The 15,403-nt window shown below is 39.2% G+C and overlaps 1 protein-coding gene across 1 annotated transcript in view; it reads right to left on the bottom strand.

Moving 5' to 3' along the window:
* si:ch211-196i2.1 (collagen alpha-1(I) chain) overlaps nt 1–15,403 on the bottom strand; it is a 128,344-nt gene that overhangs the window by 55,842 nt on the left and 57,099 nt on the right. Inside the window, exons 6-11 of the mRNA XM_036140047.1 lie at nt 11,236–11,895; nt 7,651–7,695; nt 7,175–7,294; nt 3,522–3,560; nt 1,468–1,521; nt 1,313–1,366 (exon numbers count right to left, since the gene is read on the bottom strand). Coding sequence (XP_035995940.1) covers nt 1,313–1,366; nt 1,468–1,521; nt 3,522–3,560; nt 7,175–7,294; nt 7,651–7,695; nt 11,236–11,895 — 972 coding nt within the window. The remainder of the gene's footprint in view (nt 1–1,312; nt 1,367–1,467; nt 1,522–3,521; nt 3,561–7,174; nt 7,295–7,650; nt 7,696–11,235; nt 11,896–15,403) is intronic.

The raw sequence follows: 15,403 nt of genomic DNA, 5'->3' as shown, positions 1-15,403 counted from the left end.
TTTACAACATAACATAAAAGTATATGGCATTTGACATTTTAAAAGTCTTAAGCCCCCCTGAACATGAGAAAATCCTCGTTATTCGATGCTGTAGCGCACATATTCCCTAGTTACTGGGGGGAAATAGGGAGTACCAATATGGCGGCTGGTGGCTTCAAAGCGACTCGTTCTAACAGCGGCTATTAGCACTCCAGTGTATAATAGAGATCAGTGATTTGCCCAGCCTGCAAACCTCTCAGTAATGGGGCAGACCACACTGGAACCGACGTAGCTGGATCTGATTGGGTATAAAGGTCCATATTTTCCAGGCCTGAGCAGCCTTAGTGCTTCAATCAGCAAACACTCTGCTACGATGAGGGAATATGGGCTTGAAAGGGCGATGTGTGGATATCTGAGCATCTGGAAAACCAGCCTCTGTTTGTTCACACAGCCTTCATTCACAACACCGACTTTGTTTTTGGTTCTTTTTAAAATGTTAAAGACATGGTGCTGATGAGGGTGAATGTAGTTCTTAGTCATGTGTTTGTGAAATTTGGTAAATCATTTGGAAAAATATGAAGTTTTGGCAGATATTTCATTAATTAATACAACGGGCTCGTTCAACCAAGGTAACCTCACATAAACATTGATGTTGGTGTAAAAAATTGTTGTCTACTGTTAATAGTCTATCATGGATTTTAACTTACAGTTTACACGTTTCTTCTGTTCACATTAGACCCAGGGTCCGTAAAAGAGACAGAAGGTACAGTTTGTTGAGTGGAATATCCTGACCAGCTCGCAACAGAGGCCTAACCTTGGCTTCACAGAGAAACCTGAACTAGAACCACTATATCAACTCATGCCTTCCCGTCCAGCATCAGTGTCTGACCTCACTAATGCACTTCTGGGAGAATAGTGACATATTAATATTTTCTCTCTCTCTTCGAACGCAGTCGCATTCTTCTCCTTTGTTATCAATTTGTTATCAAAAATTCAAACACTTTATTGCTTCTGCAAAAAAAAAATGGATGCACTCTGAACTTTTAAAATGACTTTACAAATAAATCAGTGTGCAGAACAGAGAAATGTGCACAAGACTATAAGCAGATCTAGGTTGAGAAAATAACTTATGTTAAGAATTGGATTAAACGTTAGAAAAAGACGGCAATAAACCTGAAAGTTAAATCTCCAACACATAGAAAAGATGCTTTGCACTTTCCTTTTCATCTTAAACTGCAATCAAAAGCTTTTCTACACACAGTGGAACTATTTTTGGGGCATTTACTGAATTTTGCTAAAAAATTAATCAGTTTTCTAGGTTTTTAAAGTGTACCATTTCCCCTGGCATCCCTGGTGGTCCTTCCTCCCCAGCTTCACCAGGTGGCCCCTGAAAAATCAGGATTATAAAAATAAACATCCTCATCTTCCCCATTCCTCTTTTTTTTGTTTGTTTGTTTTTTTGTTTTTTTTTAGTATTTATTTCCTCACCTGAGCGCCAGGTTTCCCCATCTCTCCAGGTGGTCCTGCAGGTCCTTCTTTAGTCTGCAAGCTCACAAAGAAGAAACCAGCCTTAAAGGGATTCACGGTTAGCCGAACATGGTGGCCTAAATATGTTGACATTTTCTTATAGACTTAAAATTGCTGTTTGTGATACATAAAAACTCATATTTACTACAAAAATTGTATATCTTCTGTTATATTTTCCACCCATGGAGGTCGCCATTTTTTCACCCGCGCAATGCATGCTGGGTTAATGACGCGGTTAGGTCCTTCTGGACTGGAACCTACAGAGTTATCAGAGTTTTTTTTTTTATATTGTATTGAATTTGACTGGTGTACATTTAGACAATGCCACACTGTGTTAAGCTGACCCTAGCCAGATTGATATCGCTCCGCCTAGCTTCACTCACATCCATCTGGGACATCTCCCATAGAGAGTGATTTCTCCAACCAATTTTATTGTCTAGCGAATCAGGACGCAGGGCTGTGACGTAGTGGAGAAGCGACCGTGACGTGAGACTGTTTTGATTCAGATAGCAATGGCGGCTCGCATCGAGGAAGCAAGCGTTAACATTGATGCTGCTATTTCTTCCGTGTTGTCCAATCTACCTAATATTGTTTCATTAAAAGAACATCAGAGAACGCCTCTGAAGGCTTTTGTTGGTGGAAACCATGTTTTCGCCCTTCTCCCGACCGGATTTGGCAAGTTTTGTTTTCCGGGGCGCACCCGTGGCGGAGCGGTTAGCGGGAACCATGTTAGGAGGCCTTTAGTCCTCAACGCGGTCGGCCCGGGATCGACTCCGACCCGCGGTGCTTTGCCGCCTGTCTTCCCCCATCTTCCTGTCAGCTCACTGTCAATAAAACACGTGCCACTAGAGCCGCAAACACATAAAAAAAAAAAAAATTGTTTTGTTTTTTCCTGCGTTGCTCTCACAGCGTCACGGGTTAGCATCGGTGTGAGTGGTTGAAATAGCACGTCGATAAAGATAATAGACCAGTGGCTTATCCAATCATATGCAAGGATTTTTGATAAGGCCCAGCCTTCAAAAAAGGCAATTCCTATGGATCTGTCCCAGATGGATGTGAGTGAAGCTAGGCAGAGCGAAATACATCTGCCTATGGTCAGGTTAACACTGTGTTGCTCTTCTTGACTGTAATTTCAAAACAGAAAACAACAGAAACGGTGAGTTTTTGTCGCTTCCCTCATGAAAAAAAGAAGAGCTCAATGGGAAAAAGCCGTTGGAAGGCCATGGCTGTGCTCACAACACTTCTCTCCAGAAGACTTTGAGTCATTTGGACCAACAAAACTTAACGAGCTAACAGGTGGGTATTATACTCATAAGCTAACATCAGCTGCCATGCCGACTATTTTTATCCATAAAGCGCCTAAACACCGCCGCCTTGCGATCGAAAGATCCTGGGAGAAACATCAGAGACAGGCAACACTAGAAGTCCTTTTAAACAACGAAGATACTGCCACCGGGGCCGAATGTGAAATCACGGACCTGACAACGGACAGAAGACCAGACCAATCAGATACTGATTGGTCTGGTCTTCAAGTGTTAATGGACCTGAAGCCGGGCGAACACAGAGCACTACTTTCCAGGATCAGACAGTCCTACGAGAGGTACATCTTATTATTGTAGAAGTACAATAATAATATGAACAATAATAACAACAATTATTATTATTATTATTACTACATCACTACAATGGCATCAATTTCAACTCGCTCTGGTTCAAAGTGAAAAGCTTTAACGTTACTCATTGCTGTTTGGGCTGGATAGAGCTAGTGCAACAGATCTAGCTTACGTCATTTACCCAGAATGCATTGCAGCGCAAACAACATGGTGACGTCCGTCTGACAATATCTTACTAAAATGTATAAAAACTAAACATCTTACAGTATTTTTACTGTATTGTTTTTACATCTAAAATAGATGTTTCTCCTAAAGTCTGTTGTTACAACTGATCGTGGATCCGTTTAAAAGAACTAACGTGAAAAATAACTCATACTCCTGGTAATGTCACATCATACTTACAGGCCACCCAGCTGACAGCAACTGGTAGAAATTGGTTTGCTGCAAAAAATAATAAAAAAAAAGAGGAGATAGGAAATCAAATGGGGGAAATAAATGTACAAATGTAACTTTTATTTTATTTTTTTTCCGCCTTTCCTGCAGACAAAACGCATTTTTCAGTGCAAACATGAACATGTGAACAAGGATCTGAGTTTAAAGTACATTCAGCATCCAAATCGCCGTGCCAGAACCATAAACAGACCTTATTTCTGTCATCTCTCCTCGGTGATGAAGCTGCGGTTCTCCATCACGCTGTGTGCATTATACAACTTACAGCTGTGGCCGGTGCAGAGAGGTAAAACAGATGCCTACAGTACATCAGCTTGCACGCACGACGACTGTAGAGTCTGTGTTTTTTACACAAAGTCTGCAGGCCGTATGCGTTCAGCTAATACGGCCGACAAGCTCTCAGATATTTAATGCAAAACTGCACGACAAGCACAGGCGAATGGAAACGATTTCAGGACTCAAGGACTTTTGATAACTTGATGTTTCAAAGGCGGCTTGTAAACGTTTGAGTTTATGATAATTAGATTTATAATAAAAAACATCACTTTAAAATGAAATGACAAACATTTCGTCTGATGGCAACTCATTTTCGGGGTAAAAATAATTCAAGACAAGAATAAAGACAATCGAAATAGTATACAGGCCCATCTAAATGAATTAGAATATATATGAAAAGTTAATTTATTTCAGTGATTTAATAGAAAGAACTGTTTAAGTGATTTCCAGCCACAGTGGTTTTTCAATTCAGTTCAATTCAATTTTATTTATATAGCGCCAATTCATGAAACATGTCATCTTGAGGCACTTTACAAAGTCAAATTCAATCATATTATACAGATTGGTCAAACATGTCCTATATTATTAAGTGTTTATTTCTGTTAATTTTGGTGGTTGGCTTACAGCTATTAAAATCACACATTCCGTTTTTCATAAAGCTATAACTTTACACGAAACACATGAAAAAGGATAAAAAAAAGAGACATTATGTTATAGCCGTCGCAGTAATGAGGAAGGCTGCTGACATGGCAGCTGTCCACTAGAGTCATCCTCCGCCTCCACAAAGAAGGAAAGCCACAAAAGTTTTTGAAGCTGACCCTATTACAAGCACATTAACGGAAAGTTTACTGGAAGGAAAAAATGTGGTGGAAAAGGGAAGATTGATCAGAGCTTCAAGAGACAACATCACACAGACAAATCCAGGACATGGGCTACTGTCATTCCCCGTCAAGATCTTTAAGTGTTAGTTTTCTTTCTGTCTGAGTTCCATTACTTTTTCTTTATTTTTTTGTGGTCGCTTCCATTTTGGTTCATGCATTTATCAGTTAGGTTCATTCTTGCATTGTTTCATTTGATTTCTTCCATATGTTTTTAATCTCCACCTGATTTCTCTCACCTGTTCCTGTCTCACCTTTCTCCACACCCCTCTCTATTGAGTTTTGCCTTTTTTTTCTCTCCCATTTTTACTGATATATATATATATATATATATATATATATATATATATATATATATATATATATATAAACTGTTAGAGGAAGAAAATGAAATGCCTGTTACTATTTTACATGTGTGGCAGCCATGTTGGATTTGGAGTTGAGGGTTAGTGAGAAATATCTAACTTTCATTGTAAGAATTTAAACTTCTGAGAGATGTCAGGTTGATTTTTCCTGACCCGGTACCTGGAGGTTTTAACTTTCAAATCCAAACAGAATCCAGGATAACAGAAAAATTACAGATAATAAAGGGCAAGATATTCTTGGCAAGAGCTGTGAAATTTCTTCTCTCTGCTAGGCGTGCAGAAAATAAATGACATCATTCTGCTGTTGCAGTTCTGGTTTGGGAGTTCTTGTAGCTCAACGCAGTTTAAGCAAAACCAAAAACGATTGTTTAATGTCCAAGAAAAATGAAGGTGGGTGTTCTGCAGTGGGAGGGACCCATAAAAACTTCCCATTTCTGCAATTGATTTTTTTGTGGTTTGTTCTTGATATTTTCCTTTCAGTAAAACGATAAAAAAAAAAATTTCTCTGTAGTTGTGGAGTAAGTACAGGCCTTAAGCGTTATCTCAGCAGATTCTATTAAGCACTTTGTTTCTGCATGAAATGTCTGGTCTTAATCAAAATAAACCATTATATTCTGGCTTTTGCACAAACCACACCTGACACAGATGCCTAAAATCTATCATGAAATGAAAACAGTGTTTTTATATCAATATTAAGCTTCTTTTGTGCTTCAAATGCTGAAAAGTTTACCTTGGCAAACAATTGTCTTATTCCAGTTTACGACAAGTCACCAAGAGAAAATGTTCAGGTAAAACACCTGAAAATAAATTGGAGATCAGACTCAGTCAATCTGGGTTGGGCGATATAGACTAAAAATGCTATCCTGATGTTTTGTAAAGGATTTTTAACTTCTTTGCAATCCTTTTTAAGCGGCTGCATGCCTGTGACTGAATTAAAAACCACTTATCTTGAAAGGGGCTTCTTCAGGACACCAGTGACATAAAAAAGTGGGATTTATATCTATAAAATTGCAAAACTACATTTAAAGATATGTTCAAATTTAGTGATATTTATTGAGGCTCTCGTGTTAACCGTTAACTGAAATCTATTGTGATCGATTGGAATTTTTCTCACAATAAGAGTTTTTTCATAAAGAGTACGCCAAATTCACATCCCTACGAACAAGTTCCATTTTCTGATACTTTAATTTAACATAAATGTTATGTTCTCCACAATCACTATCAAGCTATTTCTGGATAATTTTCAACTAAACTAGTGCACTCTCACATCTCCCACAGGTGCTGGGTCCCAGGTATTAAGTGTCCACTTATATACAGTAATCTTATAATTTATTTATTTATTTGTGTTCTCTCACTTTCTTTTTTCAAGTATCACATTACACATGTCAGCTTACATAATAATATATATGATTTAGCAATGGCATCTAGGTGTTATTCGATTGTATCTGTTGCTTTATGTCTGTTGGTTGTGCTGTTCTTTTTGTGTCTCTTTCCAGGTGATGGAGCAGACGGAGAAGGTTTTATCATTCTCTCCCTTTTATCTCCTCTTTCTTTAACCTCTACTCTTTTTTTTTCTTTTCTTTCTCTTTCACTTTTTGTTCTTCCTTTACTCTCCCATTGTCATGTCCATATAATTTGAAATTCTCCTTGCAGGAATCATAATAAAGCTATTTACAAGTATAAATCAAGTGGAGCACTATGGCGAAAGCTGTTCGCTCCCCTTGTAAAAGCAAAATCTGTCGAGCTCTATCTGGCATTGAGACATCAATTCCTATTGCCATATTGCTAGACAGGACACTGGCGAAAAAAAAAAAAAATAATAATAATTTAACATAAATGTAAATGTAGACCATTAATAAAATTTTGTCCATAGGCCAAGTCCCTGTTTAAGGCAGCTTCATTAAAAAGTACGTCCAGTCTGGCCTCTTCAGGCCACATATCTAAAGGTCTGATCAATTTCATTATACCCCAGTCAAAGCAACCCAACTGTACTTTTCAGCTGTATTAAAAAAATATGGGACGACATTTTTTTAAACCACTTGCTAATACAAGTTCATATACATAATAATTAGGATGTGAAGTGCACCTTAAAAGCAGCCCATTCCTCAGCCGTGTTCCTCCACAGATAAAATGTCGGCAGACCTGGAGGTCCTGGGGGTCCTGGCTCGCCCGTTTTACCCGGTCTTCCTCTAAGACCCTTTCCACCCTGAAGGCATTGAAACACAAGTTGGAAATTCACATCTGTATTTAGCTTCTGATTTATATTTAACATTGTGCTCCAACAGTGGACCTTCATCACCGATTCAACACAGAGCAGGTTTTAGGATTACAAAGTGTTAAACCCTCTACTGAAATGTACAAAAAGTGGTAATAGTGAAGCATATTTACAATATTCATGTTAAAGGAACATTAAAAATAGCTGTAGCCTACTTAAAAGTTAGTAAGAATAGTTTTTATCACCAATAACTTTGGTCCCAAGTCTTCTCCACTGTTATTATTTGGATGGAAAGCTGAGAAATGTGGGAAGCACTGTTTAAGGTCTTAAAATAAAGCTTCACATACCTTATCACCTTTAAGCCCAGGAGGACCAGGATCGCCAGGGCATCCCTATGAAGACAGTGACAACAAGACAATGAAACTCAAAAAATATAAAGATGATAATAGCTGAAAAATAACTCCTCTTATTGCTCCCGTGCTAGCTCTGTAGTACAGCTAGCTGCGACAGGAAGTTAGAAAAGTAGCAATCGGCTTATCTTGGCGGACGTGAGGGTGGGGGTGCTTAACATAATGCTGCCTCTTTTTTGGGGGTTGCAAAGATTTTCCATCCATTTAACTTTCAGAATACATCTTCATTTGAGCCGTCAGCTTTCATTTCTCCCCATGGTTCTCTTATTTTTTCCACTTTTCTGTCTGCTTTTGTGTTTCTGTCTCTATCATGTACATTTATATATGATTATATTTTGAAGGCTACCGGCCTCTCTTCCTTCCTACTTCTTGATTGAATGAGAGTCTCTTTAAATCTGGATCTGCCAGAGTTTAGCTGGGATTTTTCCTTGCCTTGGTTCTGAGAGGCTGACTGTTCTTGGCAGAGGCTGCGCATCAATCAGAATAAGTGTGCTGTATGTATATGTGCTCACACAGCCAACCATCCACATGCATATACATTTTGGTCCTTAAGGTGTCTTTCAAGGGATAGGGGTGATTGATTTGACAACTCCAGGATAAAAACTGTTTTTTTAATCGGTATTAAAGTTCTGCGGTCACATTTATAAAGCTTGCGTCCGCATTAAATGAAACCTGAAACTTGCGTACATCACTTTTCACACAAAAGTTGGGATCTATATATATATATATAAAAAAAAAACTTGACAGGAAAATGTGCGGCTATTCTGGAGATGGGGAAGTGGTGAACTGCAGCCAAACTGCATGATGATTCCTCTCAGATGTTAAATTTCACTCCTTTTCAAACGTTCATCATAGATAGACTTTATCATAAAACCAACGTTTTATTCATGCTCGCGCTGGGGACACATAACTCTTCATTAGGACCTTTCAGATAAATAAAAGAATACCCATAAGCCACGTTCAATTTTAAGTCACAGTCAGCACAACGTTTGATCTGTCATCCTCTCCACGATGAGCACCAGGGTGACGTGTTCCACAGATTTACAGATAAATTGGGACACTGCGTGCGGCAATACACACTGAAATACTGTCAAATACACGCCCCCGTAACGCTGCGCGGTGGATGCATCAGCACTGCTGAAAGAGGCACTGCAGTTACCATTTGACCATGACAAAAAAAGAGTTTTCTGGAAGTTTGTTCCAGATAAGTGGAGCATAGGAACTAAATGCTGCTTCTCTTTTCTGGTTCTAGGTATGCAGAGATGAAAGACATTGTAAATGGGAGAAATCCAGAGGCACTGTAGTTGCCATTCCACCATGAGAAAAAATTAAATGATTAGCTACTTCATTTAAATACACGTTAACCTTCATGAGGTGCTTTGCATTGACCATTTTATGGTTGAATGTGTAGAGAACCTGAGGCAGAACCAGATACTAAACATTCAGGTACAGCTGGGATCAATAAAACCATAATTGCATGCTGGTGGTTGTGCTCATGGGTTTTATGAATCTAAATGTATTATTTGTTTTGTTTTTTTTGCGTGTGCCATTTTTGTTTTCTTGGCATGCAGTTTTAGTATGGATTTTACTCAATGATTTATAAATGAGACCAGTTGTTAGATAGAAGTGGAGAAAACAGAACATGTCCAGGGTGAGTGGAGTTTGTTGCAATGTCTCCACCCGCTGCAGGTTTATCCTGTTGTCCTGTTTATTTTTTTCAACTTTTTTTCAACTTTTACTCCTACAAACCTACAGTGTCAAGTAATGTGACCAATAATTACATTTTCACATTCTGAACCATGTTGTCTAAGGAATCCTTTCAGCTCACAAGACAAGGTCGGTAGAAGGAAGTAACCCTTTTCACATGTAAATAAAAAAGTCAAATTACATCACTGATTTTGGAGTTGTTGCCAAAGAGAGCCCAACGGATTTACTTTCACAAGTGGAGCCTTAATGCTTTCGCCATTGTGCTCCGCTTGATTTATACATGCAAAAAGCTTTATTAGATATTATTCTGGGATTATTTCGTGTTCAATGGACACAAAAGAGAAGAAGGAAAAAGATGAGACAAAATGCTAAAAGGGAGAAAAGGTGACTAAAATAGAGGAGAGGAAAAGGAGAGAGTAATATAACATCCTCATAGTCTGTTTCTACGCCTGCAAAGAGAGATATAAAAAGAACAGCAGAACCACACTGCAAAAACGGAACTAAATATTAGTACATTTTTCTTGAAATGAGTGTATTTGTACTTTATTTGAGCAGGTATATAACATAATCTGCCAATGAAATAAGATTTTTGTCCTTAAAATAGGAATAACACATCTCCATTGACTTATTTCAAGTGCATTATATTCAATTATCTTATCTTAGGGGTAAAAATACTTATTCCATTGGCAGATAATCTTATTTACCTGCTCAAATCTAGGACAAATGCACTAATTTCGAGAACATTTTACTTATTTTTAGTTCTGTTTTTGCAGTGCAACCGATACAGTATTACAGGTACAAACAAACAACGCCTTGATACTGTCACTGAAAAACACGTAGTACTGTTTAACACAAGATGTTTAAGGTGACAGCTAAAGCTAAGGATGATTTTGGAGTTTTACCAAAATCATCATACATTTTGGAATACCAAAATTTAAAATGGGCTCAGACTTCATTTCCAAACAACTTGTGTTTGTCTAGTTTACCAGGCAGATGAATTTTCTTTCCATATTAAACAGATTATTAGGAATCCAAAGAAAAAATACGTCATAGTCAAGTAATATGTAAAATATTACAGACAGTATTTTTTTTTACTGAATCATCAAGTCCGACCCGATTACTAAAGGAAGGTGTGCAGACCTGATTTGTAACATTGTACATGAAAGGAGTGAAACCAGTTAACTTGCATCCCCCTCCTCGTCTCCACAGCCGGATCCAATCACAGTAATTATGCTGAGTGGGCTTGTGGACTTTATGGCGACGTGACTCCAGATGTACGTTACCGAGCAAGCAGTCAGCGTTTGGTTCGACCTACCCTGCAGCTGCTGTAATAACCCACTTCCTTCACCAGGAAATCCAATCAATATGAATCAATCTCACTCCTCCAAACCAATCGCAAGTGAAAAGGTTAACAGTGTCACATTAGGAAATGATCTAGAAAAATCAGTGAGGTCCCCTTAATGTTCTCACATGTCAGCATCAAAGGCACTTAGATTAACACATGTCTGAGCAGCGAGAGCGTCGCTGATGGCTTTCAGATGGCGGCTGAAGAAGAACAGCGCAGAAAGCTGTTCAACCAGAACCATTTATCTCGCTCTCTTCATTATGAATAAAAGCCATCTTTCCCACTTTCAGCTCCAGACTGATATAATGCATGCAAACTGGGAAATCACTTCCATGTTTTGTAGCCTTAGGACCAGCGATACCAAGAAAGCTTTCTCATGGAGCATGAACCGAGCAATGCAGCAACATATTTTCTTTTTGTTGTGACTTTAATAGTCAAAGAGCATAAAGAAAAGAAATAAATGGACTTACATCTGGTCCTGGGGGTCCCATCCTGCCAGGAGGTCCCCTCTGGAGCCTGTAGGTTTGACCATCAGAGCCCAGGACGAGGTCTCCATCTCTGGACACAGTCGTTTCTATCTGAGGGCTTTCTCTGTTTGGAGCTGCGCCTTTACCTTCATGCTTGCCTCTATGCAGCAGGTCTTTGGTGGTCTGGACGGTGGCAGGGTTCTGGCTAGCTGCAGGTGAAGCAGTGCTGCTCTCTTCTGCCGACTCCTCTATTAGTTCATTTGATTCGGTCGAAGCTCCCGCATACGAAGGAACCTTGGGAGTCAGAGGAAGTCCCAATGAGGGCTTCCTCTGCGAACCTCCAACATCCAAGTCAATTATATTGTCTGAAGGCTTTAGAGGAAAAACTGCTGAAGTCCAAGGCTCTGTCTTTTTCTCTGTTGTAATGTTCTCCTCCACTTTTTTGGACGACACGTCTGGTTTTCCCTTTTGGGCTCCCTTCAGTCCATTTCTAGAAGGCTTCCACTGGGGGTTCACCACTCCTCCGCTTTGAAAGATGGGATCCAACAAATCCGTGTCCTCGTCAACCACGAACACATCTCCCCGTCCCACTAAGCCTTTTCGATTTGGCCTGGAAGGTATCGTACCATCCCCACGTGACCCTTCATGTTGTTGAGACGGAGTCTGCAGAGAAACAACGGCAAGACTTAGTGGCGTTTTTCTTAAACTGTAACAGTGGTTTGATTTAGATTACAGTCAGTTATCAACTCCATGATGTTTGGATGCATTTCATTGTCTGGAAAATTCTAATCTATGACATAATTTCCTAAAATACAAGAGGAACAATATGCACCAAATCCAAAAAAACAAAAAAACAAAACACCTGGACTTTTTTCGAAAGTTTGAAGACGTTTTGCTTACCATCCAGAAAGCTTTCTTAATTCAAATGTCTGGAGTAGTGTGGATTTCCAAGCTAGTATTGCCCAAAAAGGCCTTGTTATGGCTTAGATAACATTCAAATTAAACCGAAACTGGTCCACCCCTTAGGAATGTGGAGTCCTGTGTTTGCATGGCTCAATAAAGGAGAGCTACCTCCTCAGGACAAGACTCAGCTGTCCACCTGCACCTTAAGGACAAAGGACACTCTTTTGAGGACCAAAATGTTCACATTTAGGACAAAGACGACAGATGGTTTAAGCGGGGTGTGAAGGAAGCCATCTACGTTAAGAGAGAAAAAACAACTTTAAACAGAAGAGGAGGACTTTCAACTTTCAAAAACTTACAACACAGCTACAGGTTTGATTCCTTCCAATTTTCACCTCAATCCTCACCTCCATGCAGGTGATCAAAACATCTCTCCTGTAAACCGGGCCAATGATTACCTTGACAACTCCCCATTGCAAAGGGGTGGACCAGTTTTGGTTTAATTTGCATGTTATCTAAGCCATAACAGGGCCTTTTTGGCCAATAATATAAAGTTTGGAACTCTACACTACTCCAGAAATTTGAATTGAGAAAGCTTTCTGGATAGGAAGCGAAACTTCTTCAAATTTCGGAAAAAAAAGTCCAGTTGATTTTTTGTTTTGTTTGTTTGGATTTTGGAATGACCATGACCTGAATGACTGAGAAGAGCAGGAAGCTTTAATTTAATTTAAAACCCCTGTTAACCATCTACAGCACGTAGATGGTTAACGTATCTGAATTTTACACAAACTCTCACAGAGATTTAGACTTGGATCAACAAAGTTAAAAGCAATCTATCCGTTCTCCTTAACGTCTTATCTGCGCAGGGACACAAATAGCTGGGCACCCATCATTAGCGGTCACTGGGAGAGAGGTGGGGTACATCCTGGACACATCGCCAGTCCACCAAAGGGCAACGATACACACAATCCTGCACAGACTCATAAGGGCAATGTAGAGAGACTTATTACCCTAAAAAAGATTTTTTTTTTGGATTGGAGAGGAAATTGGTGCACCCAGTTATAACCCAAACATCAACAGGGAGAGACAGAAGCATCCTGGCTGGGATCTGAACGCAGGACCTTCTCCCTGCAAGGCAACAGTGCTCCCAACGGTCCCAACCTGCAAGCAGCTCTTCTTTTCCAACTTTTTTCCCCAGGTTTACACCGTCGGAAACAGACCACGAAAGCAACGGCATGTTTAATTATGACGAACTCACTGAAATTTCTGATCATTTTCAACCTCATTTATTTTACCAACTTAATTACTTTAGACAAAAGTTCTGCAACTTCTCAGCGTAAACAAGTTCGGTCTGCGGTCCGATGACTCAGAGCCACTCTCTGGCTTTAAAAACAAACAGCGGTTTCTGTGGTGTCCAGAGAGCGAGCACTGCAGTACAAACACGTCACCACACCCTAGGCATGTTCCTTAGCTGGTCGCGCTGTAAAACAAACACATGCATCAACATCAAAACTGTACGAGCGCTCGGCCCCGACAAATCCTGGCTCAGTTAAAGGAGACAAACCTAATGAGCTGAACATTTAGATGAATGAGCCGAGCTGGAGAACATTTAAAGGGATTTAAAGCATCTAGAAAGCAGGAAGAAATGAGGTGGACACTGATGTGAGATACGAGAAGGTCACAGTGGAAATGTTCTGATAATACAGATGAGACAGAGCAAATAACTGGAGAAAAAACCTTCTTCACTGCAAAAAGGGAAATAAAAGTAAGTAAAAGTTTCTTGAAATTAGTATATTTTCCTTCATTTGAGAATGTAAATGAGACTATTTGCCAATAGAATGAGCATTTTTACCCCTAAAAGAAGATAATTAGATATCCTGCACTTTAAATAAGATGGAGATGAAATGTTCTTATTTAAGTGTGAAACTCTTATTCCATTGGCAAATAGTCTTTGTATTTGTGTATTTGTCCTTGATTGGAGCAGCATCATCTTATTTCAAGTGCAGTATATAAAATGTTATTATTTTAGGGGTAAAAATACTCCATTAGCAGATAATCGTATTTACTTGCTCAGATCAAAGACAAATCCACTCTATTCAAGAAAATGTTTCTCATTTTTAGTTCCTTTTCTGAAGTTTAGAAATTGTTTGATAGCCAGGTTTGGATGAAGCTCTCTCAATCCAGAGCCAATTATATGAAGCATTTTGGGGTTTCACCACCAAAATCCATAACTAGCTCCCTAACAGACTGTGCTATGTGTCCATCTAGGCTTCCATCCATTGTCTCCGCCTGCTTGTCCTTGCAGGGTCCATCGTCCAACAGTCATTGGGCGAGAGGTGAGGTACACTGCAAAAACATTTTCTTGAAATGAGTGTAATTTGTCCTTGATTTGAGCAGATAAAAAAATGATCTGCCAATAGAATAACTCTTTCTACCCGTAAAAATGATAATTAGACATACTGCACTTGAAATGAGATGATCAAGAGGAGTTGCTCCTGTTTTAAGTGCAAAAATCTTTTTCCATTGGCAAATAATTTTATTCACCTGCTCAACTCCAAGGCAGATTACACTAATTTCAAGAAAGTTTTACTTACTTTTAGTTGTTTTTTGCAGTCCACACCATGGAGAGCCCGTATTAAAGTGGCTACAAGCAGTAACGTAGAGCCACAAGGGTGTGGCCCTCACTAAAATATAGTGTAACTGGCCTTTTATCAAGGTGGTAAAGATGCCATAGTTCCTCCTTTGCTGTGACAAATTAACATCTTATTAACAGAGAAACAAGTTCAGACTTTCAGCATTACTCCATATTCATCCCCCCGTGGTTTACAAAAAAAAAAAAGAAAAGAAGAGAGTTGACCCAGTTGTGTTGGGAAGAGAGAGCAAGCCTCATTCACATCTTTATTTTAAAAAATCTATTAAAATGGGTGGTTCATGGCAGAGCTGCTAAATGTGTTTGACAAATGGCATGACCATCAAACTGCCAATAATGTTCAGAAGTAATAAAATAAACAGTTCAAAGTAGCGGTTCTAAAAATATGCCTGCATACGTACGCCCTTTTGGTGCCGGAAACTCTGATCAGTTTGCCAAATATAAAACAATCCACTGTATAAAACAGCCATTTGAAACGCACAATTTACTACTGAATGAGTTAAACTTGCTTAAAAATGTGCAACGCATGGAGGCCCATCAAATTCCATGTGAACAATCCAGACACTCTTTTACGAGTCCAAATCAAATCTGTAGTCTTTCATTCCACGTCTCTAGTTT

This window comes from Fundulus heteroclitus, chromosome 8 (genome assembly GCF_011125445.2).
Source record: "Fundulus heteroclitus isolate FHET01 chromosome 8, MU-UCD_Fhet_4.1, whole genome shotgun sequence".
In the NCBI taxonomy this organism is placed as follows: domain Eukaryota; kingdom Metazoa; phylum Chordata; class Actinopteri; order Cyprinodontiformes; family Fundulidae; genus Fundulus; species Fundulus heteroclitus.
Note: the sequence above shows the minus strand (reverse complement) of the source record. Positions and strands in the feature narration are given on the sequence as shown.